General features: G+C 39.5%; 1 protein-coding gene across 2 annotated transcripts in view; it reads left to right on the top strand.

The window, feature by feature from the left end:
* Nucleotides 1–13,748, top strand: part of LOC114668241 (CTD small phosphatase-like protein 2) — a 117,004-nt gene that overhangs the window by 68,281 nt on the left and 34,975 nt on the right. For both annotated transcript variants that reach the window (XM_028823912.2, XM_028823911.2), the window contains 4 exons: nucleotides 1,187–1,325; nucleotides 2,260–2,409; nucleotides 4,736–4,945; nucleotides 12,405–12,495. In XM_028823912.2, the coding sequence (XP_028679745.1) occupies nucleotides 1,187–1,325; nucleotides 2,260–2,409; nucleotides 4,736–4,945; nucleotides 12,405–12,495 (590 nt within the window). The remainder of the gene's footprint in view (nucleotides 1–1,186; nucleotides 1,326–2,259; nucleotides 2,410–4,735; nucleotides 4,946–12,404; nucleotides 12,496–13,748) is intronic.

Below are 13,748 nucleotides of genomic sequence, written 5' to 3'. Positions count from 1 at the left end.
TCCAAAGTACTACCAAAAGACATAAATGGAGCTTTTTCAATACCAAGTCACCAACTACCTCCTCCTCTGTTGTACTCATGTTAACTGAATATATGACATTATCTTGTTCTGTTGCTTCCGAAAGAACATGATTGACTAGGCTAGTACTTCAAAACAAATAGCAATGGGACTGATTTAAAGAGTCTTCTGATTAGTCAGTCTTGCCATGAGTTACACACCTTCATAGTTTTCATTCAGTAGACTGCAGGCAAAACTCGCTACAAATGCTCTCGGTGAATGGAGGCATATTACCAGTAGTAAAACACAGTTACCACATCTATCCATATTACATTTTAAATTTTAATCCAATTAATTGTGCAGGACCAATTCCTATAGCTAACCGTTTTGGTTTATCGTAGTACATTTTTAGAATGTGCAAAATGGGGGGTGGGGGGCTGGTGGGGCCTGGTGGTTATTCAGTAAGTTACACCTGGAATAATGTATAGGTAGTATGTGTTACTCTCTGACTTCTTTAAACATACCTAGCATTAATGGATCTAATTTAATGGATGGCAGAATTCTATTAAAAAACAAACTTGAGTAATCACCTGAGATTGTTTATTTCCTCTTTGTAAGGGATTTAATAGCATCTTCAGTTTTGGAGAGTCTTGTGAGCTTTATTCCTCCTCTCTGGGTGCAGTGCCCTAATTTGTGACATTTCTGTTTTTATCAAAGATTGGCTTCTCTTTCATTGTGTTCAATTATGTATAAAATCTTGCACATTTCTTTGTGTTCAGTGACTTAAATTCCAGCTACATTTTGCAGTTCTTAAAAAAAACAAAAAAAAACAAAAACCTAATCTTCTATAACTGAAAATTTTAAATATGTTTCTGTTGTAGTGAATAAATTCTGTTTGTAATGGCAGCTTTTTGGGTAGAGGTCAAAATTAGGCAATCTTGTATATTCCTGGTCAATTGTAGAAATATCAGTAAACCTTTTCAGAACTATTTCTCAATATTAACTTCTGAAGGATTTTTTTAAACACAGTATTAAAACAAATTTGATATTGTTAAAATTTTGTTTACCTTTCCATTTTCTTTCTTTGATATATACATCTAATTGTAGAGGTGCTTAAAAATAAGCTAGATTTTAAACAAAATGTCAAACTTTCTTTTAATTTTTACAAATGATTGTTTTCTATTTTTAGACAGAGCAAGAAAATCCTCCTAAAAAAAGCAGAATTGAGTGTGATTTAGATAGCAACTTAATATCATCAACACCTCAGACTGGTGACTTGCCTAATAAACACCTGTCCAGGGTTAGACGGAAAAGCCCTATCAATGGAGGTAAGATGCACAGAAAGCTGTTTTTGTTTTGAACAGTTACTATAGACATTATTTACATTATACATTTAAGCAATTGGAAATGGAACAGGTAGAGGATATGCCAACAAGTAGTGCAACCTGTACTGAAGGTTTAGCTTACCAGGCTATCCTCATCATCTACTCTACAAAGAACAGTTCAGAGGATGGAGAAATTGCATCAAATGGTGACCTTCTACAGTTAACAGGTCTGTGATATTACCCTGCAATACTGTCAGAATCGTTGGTGTGCATTCATTTGGACAACTTTGTATATTAAGGTCCCCATACCCCCTTTTTCCATTCTCTGTTGCTAATGCATGCTTGTACCATCTATTTCATTGTCACTCTCGAGGGATAGTTGTGTTTTTTACTCTCCCACTGGGTTTTCTTTGCTAAAAATGGGCATACCTGTGACATTTGCTGGCTGCCTTAAAGCATTAGCTGTTTAGGGATTGACATTCTTCACCTGTTTAGAGAGCCAGTGTCTGGTAGTTTTTGGAAAATCAAATCAGTATATGAATAAATCCTTACTGCTAGTATCCATGATTTACATTAGAACCAATTTACATTTTTAAATAATTATGGCTGCTAACTAGGAGTGCTAAAAATAAAAAATGAGGGCTGTTCTAGATACTTTTTACATGTTAAGCAGAGAACCAATCTTATGGACATCCAGTTGTGGCATAACTGCTTTGTTCATACTTTTGCCCGAAAAAAGTGCATATTCTATTTATTTATTTATTTTTTGGAAACCTTCAAAAAACGGTTAACTAAAAGCTTTTAGCATCTCTGTTCTAATGCATCTTCGCTAGTTAAGATGACATCAGTCCTTTTTATTTTTAGTTTGTGTGCATATTTTTGTATGTCAACATTGATACAAAATTCTAACCCGCTTCTTTTTTTTGTCTTAATATAGAAGCCACCAATCACAATACAAACAAACACGTAAAGCCTAACGGAAAGCTAGAAGATCCTGCTGACACAGCTGGTAGTCCTCCAAGGACAACGTTGCTGGGAACCATCTTTTCACCTGTGTTTAATTTTTTTTCACCAGCAAACAAAAATGGTAGATGTTTGGTTTTTATTGTTTTTTGCTTTGTCTAACTTATTGATGATGTGATGAACCTCTTAAGTGGCATGCATGCAGGAACTCAGTGCAGTTTGTAATAAACAAAACAATTTGTTAAGTAAACTTTGTAGTGTGGAACAGTTGATGTCTAATAGTGCTTGGATACTACTTTTATTCTCTGTTTGGAATCGTTTTGAAGAATGCATGTGCTAAGTGTGTTTGTATTTTTTTCTCCTGGGATACATTTGCATTATAATGTGATCAAGTAGAATAAAATTTCAGGTGACTGACTACATAGAATTCTGAATATGAGTCTAATTGGTGAGGCTAGTAACTCTGATATAAAATAATGGTACTACTTCTTCACACTATGTTAAAAAAAAACAAAACAAAAAAAAAACAAATCTAAACTGATCTTATTTTGTTAATTTAGAGCTAATTTGAAACAATCCTGTTTCAAACCACTTAATTCTAAATAATCTATATATATATTTCACTAAAGCAGCCGACCATGGGTAGGCAAGATGCAAAACAGAGCCCCGCCCACTAACTCTAAGACCATGGGATATGACAACAACTCACAGAGCCACGCCCACCAACTCTTAAGAATTCACTAAGTCCATGGTAAGCAAGACAGAGCCACGCCCGCCAACTCAGAGCCCCGCCCCCCAACAATTCACTAAGGAGCCGACCATGGCACATGCACGACAGCCATGCCCACCAGCAATTCAAGCAAGAGCGAAAGCATTTGCCAAGAATGTTTTCATTAATCAAGAACGAAAGTCGGAGGTTCGAAGACGATCACATACCATCGTAGTTCCGACCATAAACGATGCCGACTGGCGATCCGGCGGCGTTATTCCCATGACCCGCCGGGCAGCCAACCGGGTAACCAAAGTCTTTGGGTTCCGGGGGGAGTATGGTTGCAAAGCTGAAACTTAAAGGAATTGACGGAAGGGCACCACCAGGTGTGGAGCCTTTCGCTTAATTTGACTCAACAGGGGAAACCTCACCCGGACACGGAGAGGATTGACAGATTGATAGCTCTTTCTCGATTCTGTGGGTGGTGGTGCATGGCTGTTGTTAGTTGGTGGACCGATTTGTCTGGTTAATTCCAATAACGAACGAGACTCCCTCCTGCTAAATAGTTACGCGACCCCTGAGCGGTCGGCGTCCAACTTCTTAGAGGGACAGGTGGCTTTCAGCCACGTAAGATTGAGTAATAACAGGTCTATGATGCCCTTGGATGTCCGGTACTGCACGTGCGCTACACTGAATGGATCAACGTGTGTCTACCTGGCTCCGAGAGGCGTGGGTAAGCCGTTGAACCCCATTCATGATGGAGACCGGGGCTTGCAATTGTTCCCCACGAACGAGGAATTCCTAGTAAGTGCGGGTCATACGCTCGCACTGATTAAGTCCCTGCCCTTTGTACACACCCCTCCTCGCTACTACCATGGTCAGGTGACTTGGTGGATTATATATAGAAAAGCAGCCGGAACCGCAAAAGAACAATGAAAAGTCAACGTGGCTCAGAGTGCATGTGGACTGAAGCAGAGACGAAAGCGATTGAGGCGGTGTTTGGAAAATGAACAGTCAACGTGACTCACAGGTACATGTGGACTGTACACAGACAAAAGCGACTCAGGTGAGGAGTTGGGGGCGGGCACATGAGCAGGCAGTGCATTCTGAACGATGACTAAGAGATGACTAAGAATTCAGCAGACTAGAATGGCAGGGGGGCCGGGACGGAGGGGGCGGAATGGGCGTCCTTCCCCTCTCCCCCCATTCCGCCCACTGCGCCCGAGTGCCGTCCAGCCCCGTCCCTCGCTCTCAGAGGTGGAGGCGCGATGGGGGTCCTCCAGTTTTCAGTCACGGACAATTGTATGTTGCCCTTTCCAGAATTCCATCTTTTCATTCACCTACAGTCGTATCCTCAAACCCACCTCATTTGGACAACGGTGTCTTTCAGGAAGTGTTCACCCATCAGTACATAATTATGCAGCGTATGCTATGCCGCGGGTTGGCTAGTAGGTCATATTTTACATGTAATGCCAAAATCATGAGTTTGACTTTTTATTCAATGTTTTTGAAATTTGGCTACCGCATCCTTATAGTACTGTATAGAATTTTAGAATTTCCTGTTGCAATGCATTGTGTCGTCAAATATGTACCTATTAATTGTGCCTGTTAATATCATTTTAAGACCCAGAGCAAATCTGAGACATTCTTTGTTATCTAAATTACTACTTTTTTGCTTTTATTGTAATAATTTCAAGTTTGCATTATGCCTTTATGTTTTAATTTAAATACTTCTTTTTAGGAACCTCAGGTTCCGATTCTCCAGGACAAGCCGTTGAGGCTGAAGAAATTGTTAAACAATTGGATATGGAACAGGTAGAGGAGATGCCTACAAGTACTGCAACCTCTACTGAAGATGTGGCTTACCAGGATATCCCAATTCGTTCCTCTACAGAGAATGGTTCAGAGGAGGGAGAAATTACATCAGACGGTGACCTTCCACCATTAACAGGTGTGTGATATTTCCTTTGCTATACTGTCATTGGTTTGCATTACTTTGGACACATTGTATATAAATAAGTTTTCCATGATACTCTTCATCAAACTAAAATGTTATTCATTATTACTTTAAAAATATATGCTGAAACCTTAAGTGTAATAATACTCCCTGACTGCCAACTTTAACTACCTCTGCCTTTTTCATGTATTCTACTGATCAATAGTTGGTATTGTTAATTAATTAAAAAAAAAAAAAACAAAACGCTTTCTTTCTTAAAAACTGGAGCTGGTGGGATACTTGACACAAAAAAAATGTAAAATGTTTTTTGACTCTTCTCTTATAACTGATTGAAGGGCTATGCAAGACCTTTTTTTTTTTTTTTTTTTTTTTTTTTTTTTTTTGTACGTGCCCAAGGGTACTTAAGTATTCAATATAGTATGGAAACTGTCAATAAGTAAGTACCAAGGATTTGACAGGGAAATTTACAGTATAAAATGGTGCTGGGAAGGAGTTAAAATCTCAAGTCAAAACTTAACAATGCAGAAAAAATTAACAGCATTACAGCTATGCAGTTTTGTAAAAATATATTTTTAACTAAAATTATATTTGTGATTTGAATTAATGATTTTTATTTTTCTAACTTGTTCCTACATGAAAGTAGCAGATGAAAGGATGAAGCACATAGATCTGTTAATTTTAACATTTAGAACTGTTGCATATATTGTCATAATAGAAAAATCCATATTACTAACCGAGAATGCTAAACCGGATGGACGCAGGGACATCCGGCCATGGGCCGTAGCCGCAAAAAGACGTACTGCGCAGGCGCCCCAAGAAATGAGGGGCCGCGAGAGGCGGATGAGGGGCCGCGAGAGGCGGACAAGACCACAGAAAAAAGGAGTCAAAGAAATGAGGCGACGCGAGCACAGAAAAAACGAAAAGGCACAGAAAAAAGTAGTCAAACGCAGGCGCCGCACAAAGCCCATTGCACATGAAACTAGCACACAAAAAAAAGAAGACGCTCGCGCACAACAGCAAGGCTCCGCCCCCCCCCCCACACAGGCACCGGACGGGACACACACCAAGAGGGGGATTTAACAAGCCCCTGGAACACAAAAAAAAGAACACAAAACCACCCAACATACCCTACAAGCAACGGACGGGACACACACAAAGAGGGGGATTCAACAAGCCCCTGGAACACAAAAAGAAAGAAGACGCTCGCGCAACAACAATCCTCACCCAACATCACACATCAATAAGAAGTGACACCCAAAGCCACATATCTAAAGGAAACGTCCATATTAAACATACGTCATCTCAACACCTTCACACTAGGCAGCATAGGTGGATCTCCTTACAATAAAGCACTATTAACCGTTCAACTGCAGAAAAGGCTCCATATTAACAGTGAGTGCGATCCTCCTTATTACGTATCCATATTTCGCACGCTGAGGAACAAACAAGTCATGAATACACAGTCACGGGTACAAAACGATTCGGATCAGATAACGGGACAAAACACACGAACACGAATGAAACAACAAAATACACGGCGGCGCATACAATGCGCTTCGGAAACTCCGGGAGAAAAAATGTCTCGGATCAAAAAACGCAAAGCTCAAGTAACCCCATTACAGAGATGTGCCCAAATGGACAGACACAATGAACGTAGACGCATACAGCGCGCGTCTCAAAGTGCTGCATCGAAACAAGCACGATTTCAAAAGAAAGAGCTCGCAACTCAGACATACAAAAAAGGGAGCGAAGAGACAGAATAAATGAGCGCAGACGTGTACAACGCGCATATGACCTGCCAGAAAAAAAGCAAGCAAGACTCCAAAAGCAGAAAGCTCAACTGACCGACATACAAAAACGGACAAGGCTCGATACAAACAATGCACGACGTAGACTGAAACGGACTTTTCGCAAAGCGGAGGCGAATCAATTAAAACTCCAAAATAGCGCGTCACAAATAATGGACATGCAACAACGCGGCACTCAAACGCCACAAGAAAAACATGCCCGTCACGGACATCAACGCCAGACACCTGCTAAACGCTTACGCCAGTTGGCTGACAACGCCTTCAATAATGAGTCCACTATTGAGGAAAATTCATTGGGATTAATGAATGTCATTTGCAATCATTGTCATTCACTTAACTTCCCAGAAGAAACAACTGGCAATACAAATAATGAATTTACACGTTGTTGTCAAAAGGGGCAGATTAGACTGCCTCCTTTACATTCATATCCTGAATATTTACAGAAGCTTCTAACTAACGATGTGCCTGAAAGTATAAACTTTATGAACTGCATTAGATCCTACAATAGTTCATTTGCTTTTGCATCTACCAGAGTACATATCAGGCCACCAAAAGGCAATGGCCCATACTGCTTTCGCATATGTGGTTAACACAACGCACTATATTATGTCCAAAAAATATTAATGTTAATCACATTAATAACCAGGTCATTTCATTACTTCCTGGAGAGACACGGCTCTTTCTAAGCTCTGACAAAGTTGACTCTGATGACGACAATGAACATCTGAATTTCCCCATAGAATATTTGAACACTATTAACCCGGACGGATGACCACAACACAACCTTACCCTTAAAAACGGAACAATAATCATGCTATTAAGAAACCTTAACACTAAACAGGGTTTATGCAATGGTACACGTTTAGTCGTCTACACCATGACACACAATGATGTTCAAGCAACAGTTCTTTCAGATTCACATGCTAACAATACTGTTCTCATTCCTAGAATTGACCTTACGAGTTCTGACCTAGAATTACCTTTTACATTGAAACGCCGACAGTTCCCCATTAAACCTGCATTTGCCATGACCATCAACAAATCACAAGGACAAACCATGGACAAGGTTGGCATCTACCTCTCTGAGCCCGTTTTTGGACATGGACAACTTTATGTTGCCTTCTCACGTGTTCGACGTTCATCTGACGTTAAAGTTAAATTTATAAATGATCCATGCCAAGGAAGACTCATTCAAAGACAAGACACCATCTTTACTACTAATGTTGTATACAAAGAAATATTCCAATAAAACATTACTCTATGCCAAACACTCTATTTTTTATTTATATAGGCATCATCCAAACCTGCACACTATTCTATATCTAATTCATACATCTCACTCTTTGTCATGCCCCAACGCCAGGGGTTGGTGAGCGAAGCGAGCAGGGGGCGGAGCCCCCTAGTAACATGCAGAAAACAATAAATAAAAAACTTTAAAGGAGTAAATGCCAGAACATGAGGCCCAAGCTGGACATGCACAACAATCTGGGGGGGTGGGGTAAATGTATATAAATTTCCTGGTGGGGTGTGTGTGTGTGTCTATGTATATGCATATGCGCATATATACACACAGTGTGTGTGTGTGTGTGTATATATATATAATATATATATGGCATATTTTGAAAATCCTTTGTTGTGAGTCATGTTTTTAATTAGAATAACACTAATGTAGATCATATTCATAGGTGTTGCGCTTGTAGCGGTAAATAGCAATACTTACAACTGTGTAACAGACTAGATTACTGTTAACAGATGTAGGTTTGCTTTTTATGAAGATTTTAAGGGTGCTAATGAATTTTTGATACAGCACTTAATAGATACTATTAACTGTTTAAGCATAAAGGATTGAGCTATCCAGTGTGTATTGCATGTAACATTTTGGTTCATTTTTAAGGATTGATTTTTGTGTGGGCATCCCTTTCTCTTGAAGAACAAGGGCTGGATATACAGTATTTTTTAAAGTCGGCAATCTGTAGCATTTTCTCAACTATAGTTGATCGAGTAAATGAAAAAAGCTGAACTTTAAATCATTTGAGAAGAAGATATAAATATAAGATGAAACGGTGCACTTCTTTACAGGATCTGGAAATTGCTTATCATCTGCACCTCATTTAAGATTAATAACATTTTTGCTAAACTTCATAATTTTCATCTAGGGCTGCTATAATTTGTTAAAGTTATTACTTCATAATCATGGTATATATCTACTGTATTTACCACATGAAATTGCATTCTAAAGTGAAGCAAATTTTGTAACTCAAAAAAAAAAAAATGGCACTGCCTTGCATTTTATAGTAGAGTTTATTCCACTGTTTGGGGGGTGGGCAGATTTTAACTTCCTTTTTTTTTTTTTCCCAAGCCAAAAATTTTTAAAGAGTATTGATTCATGCCTCAAGATTACACACATATTACAAAATAACATTCATGTCAAGCAAAACCTTTTTTTTTTTTTTTTTTTTTTTTGACATTCAGCAATTTTAAAATGAGACTGGCTCTATGTTTGGGTTCACTTTGCCGCACATGTTCCCTGTTCTGTGGACAACTAGACAATTGTAACTGAAAAAAATTCACACTTAAGATTGCTGATATGCTTTGACTATACGGAAGCTTATTTTGTTATTTTGCAAAAAAATATTGCATGCTTATGCTTGATTGAAAGTGCCTGTGTATGCTTCATTGAGAGAGAATATTGAGCAAGCATATAACATGCAACCAAGTGACAAGAGTCTGAGAAGACATTATAGGCATACATTCATCCATCTCCGTACCTAACCCACTTATCCAGGGCAAGGTTGGGGCAGGGTTGCGCAAATCAAGAACAATCTCTGGACAGTCCAGTCTGTCACAAGGTGAACACAAGCACTAGGGCCAATTTTAAAATACAGTTCATGCAAGTTTAATCATGTTGAAGTTAGTGCAGATGTTTTAGCTTAGGCAGAGTGGTAGCACAGAGCCAGCGTCAGCATGGAATTTGTATGTTCTCTCCATATTTATATGGACTGATTGATTAGTCACAAACTTTGTCCTCAATTCTTTTATCACATCCTCAGCAAAAGTGATTTTTAATACAAAATTGGATAATTGGTGTATGGTGCACACACACTGTTTTTCACTAAGTTTTTTTTATTTTTTTTATCATGCATACGTCACGCCATGGAAAATGCGATGTGCAGGTGGCCTGGTTCTTTCAAAAAATTTAAGGTTTTTATTAAAAATGCAATGTTGTGTAATCATTTCAGATTTATTGCTATGTAAAATAAAACGTAATGTAATAGTAAAAATTAGTTGTCGTTTAGGAAGAAACAATTACATGATGAAACATCGTTACCTCACGAAAAATGTACCAAGAAACTGTGATAAAAAAAATTTTATTTCCCGTTTTATTTTTGTTATCACAAGCATGCCTCAGAAGACCGGCAAGCAAATTTTCTTGAATCAAAACCTTTACCACTTCAAAGTAGTTCTAAGGCTTTTTTCACATTAAGACCCAGGTACTCATGAGTTCAATTATAAAATACAAAGGCAGGCTAGTTATTTTATAAAAGGTTTAAAATAAGCTAATTAAAGGAACACTTTGAAAACACATCAGATTTCAATGGGGGGGAAAATCATGCTGGATATCTATACTGATATGGACTGGGGAATGTGTTAGGAATGAAAGGATTCCACATTGTTTGATGGAAAAATTACCAACCTAAAGAGGGCTGAATTCAAAGACACACTGAAAATTAGTGAAAAAAATGATGCGGCAGGCTAGTCCATTTTGCCAAAATTTCATTACAGCAGTTCAAAATTGTGCTCGGTAGTTTGTATGGCCTCCACGTGCTTATATGCATACCTGACAACCTAATGATATGACCGATGGTGTCCTCGGGAATCTCCTCCCAGATCTGGACCAGGGCATCACTGAGCTCCTGGACAGTCTGAGGTGCAACCTGGTGGCGTCAGATGGACTGAAACATAATGTCCCAGAGGTGTTCTATTGGTTTTAGATCAGGCGAGCGTGGGGGCCAGTCCATGGTATTAATTCCTTCATCCTCCAGGAACTGCCTGCATACTCTCGCCACGTTAGGCCGGGCATTGTCGTGCACGAGGAGGAACCCAGGATCCACTGCACCAGCATAGGGTCTGACAATGGGTCCAAGGAGTTCATCCTGATACCTAATGGCAGTCAAGGTGCCATTCTCTAGCCTGTAGAGGCCTGTGCGTCCCTCCATGGATATGCCTCTCCAGACCATCACTGAACCACCACCAAATCGGACATGCAGAACGATGTTACAGGCAGCATAACATTCTCCACGGCTTCTCCAGACAATTTCACGTCTGTCACATGTGCTCAGGGTGAACCTGCTCTCATCTGTGAAAAGCACAGGGTTCCAGTGGTAGACCTGCCACAGTGCTGGGCAGTGAGCAAAGGGCCCACTAGAGGCCTTCAGGCCACCCTCATGAAGTCTGTTTCTGATTGTTTGGTCAGAGACATTTACAGCAGTGGCCTGCTGGAGGTCATTTTGTAGGGCTCTGGCAGTGCTCATCCTGTTCCTCCTTGCTCAGAGGAGGAGATACTGGTCCTGCTGATGGGTTAAGGACCTTCTACGGCCCTGTCCAGCTCTCCTAGAGTACCTACCTGTCTCCTGGAATCTCCTCCATGCCCTAGAGAATGTGCTGGGAGACACAGCAAACCTTCTGGCAATGGCACATATTGATGTGCCATCCTGGAGAAGATGGACTACCTGTGTAACCTCTGTAGGGTCCAGGTATGGCCTTATGCTACCAGTAGTGACAATGACTGTAGCCAAATGCAAAACTAGTGGGGAAAAAAAGTCAGAAAAGATGAGGGGGAAAATGTCAGTGGCCTCCACATGTTAAACCATTCCTGTTTTGGGCGTCGTCTCATTGTTGCCCCTCTAGTGCACCTGTTGTTAATTTCATTAATACCAAAGCAGCTGAAACTGATTAACAACTCCCTGTGGTACTTAACTGACCAGATCAATATCCCAGAGGTTTCACTGACTTGATGCTATACTCGGATTAAAAAGTGTTCCTTTAATTTTTTGAGCAGTATATTTTACCATACAGTGCATTTGCTCTCTGGCAAGTATTTCTTTAAGGGTAAATAGGAAAACTTCATGGGCCACAAAGTGCAGAAATTATTTATGTATAGGCTAATTAAAATCGCATCTCTTAAGGCTTGAAAATTGCATTGTGTCAAATTTTATTTTGAAATGAATTAATCATACAACCCAATTTAGCACAGTAGTAGTATGGCTATGATTTATTTATCTATTATATAGTTAAAAATCCAGATATGCATCCTTTTATATTTTGATGTAATCAGTGTAAAGGTAATGCCTCTAAGCTCTTGCTCATATAAGAAACACTTAGAACTAAGTAACCTTTCTTATTCTGGTTCTTATTGCCAAAATTGAAAATGTGGCATAAAAGCTTAATTATTATTCTTTGCTATTGCTATACTTGCATCACTGACACTTTTGGAAATGTTTCACTGAGCTTATGTTTAAAGCAGTTATTTGTTATATAGACAGATTCATGTTGAACACTCTGTATTGTCTCTTTGTATTGTTATAACTTTTTACAGATTTTTTTTCTTAAGAATGGGGGCTAATTACAAATCTTGTTCATGGTAGCTCCAGGGTCCGCCCAAGACAGTGGCTATTCTGAAGCATCTGCTGCACCTCCCGAAGGAACGTATGAGGAAGACTGGGAAGTTTTTGACCCGTAAGCCAGCGTTTTTCTAGTTTTAAGATATGTTTTAGTTTTTACTTAATTTTTGATTTTATTTTTTTATTATTTTGTTTGTCAGCAGTTAGCTTTTGTCACATTTAATTAGTCTTATTTTACTCACAAAAATGTCCACATGGACACAGTTTTGCATTTGTAAAACAGTTTTCTTTATACATTGGAACCTCGGTTCACGACCATAATTCATTCCAAAACTCTGGTCGTAACCCGATTTGGTCGTGAACCAAAGTAATTTCCCCCATAGTATTGTAAGTAAATACAATTAATCCGTTCCAGACCATATGAACTGTATGTAAATATATATATATATTTTTTTTTAAGTTTTTAAGTACAAATATAGTTACTTAAACCATAAAATGCACAGCGTAACAGTAAACTAAATGTAAAAACATTGAATAACACTGAGAAAACCTTGAACAACAGAGAAAACTAACACTGCAATAGTTCACACTATAGCGCCACCAACCGCTGGCTAAACACACTTTTTTTTTAATGAGTTTTAAGCACAAAAATAAAAAAAACTGAGAAATCACATGTACATAAGTATTCACAGCCTTTGCTCAATACTTTGTCGATGCACCTTTGGCAGCAATTACAGCCTCAAGTCTTTTTGAATATGATGCCACAAGCTTGGCACACCTATCCTTGGCCAGTTTCGCCCATTTCTCTTTGCAGCACCCCTCAAGCTCCATCAGGTTGGATGGGAAGCGTCAGTGCACAGCCATTTTAAGATCTCTCCAGAGATGTTCAATCGGATTCAAGTCTGGGCTCTGGCTGGGCCACTCAAGGACATTCACAGAGTTGTCCTGAAGCCACTCCTTTGATATCTTGGCTGTGTGCTTAGAGTCGTTGTCCTACTGAACCGTCGCCCCAGTCTGAGGTCAAGAGCACTTTCAAGCAGGTTTTCATCCAGGATGTCTCTGTACATTGCTGCAGTCATCTTTCCCTTTATCCTGACTAGTCTCCCAGTCCCTGCCGCTGAAAAACATCCCCACAGCATGATGTTGCCACCACCATGCTTCACTGTAGGGATGGTATTGGCCTGGTGATGAGCGGTGCCTGGTTTCCTCCAAATGTGACGCCTGGCATTCACACCAAAGAGTTCAATCTTTGTCTTATCAGACCAGAGAATTTTCTTTCTCATGGTCTGAGAGTCCTTCAGGTGCCTTTTGGCAAACTCCAGGCGGGCTGCCATGTGCCTTTTACTAAGGAGTGACTTCTGTTTGGCC

The sequence above is a fragment of the Erpetoichthys calabaricus genome, chromosome 17 (genome assembly GCF_900747795.2).
Source record: "Erpetoichthys calabaricus chromosome 17, fErpCal1.3, whole genome shotgun sequence".
NCBI classification, from domain to species: domain Eukaryota; kingdom Metazoa; phylum Chordata; class Cladistia; order Polypteriformes; family Polypteridae; genus Erpetoichthys; species Erpetoichthys calabaricus.
This window is presented reverse-complemented; position numbering and strand designations above follow the sequence as displayed.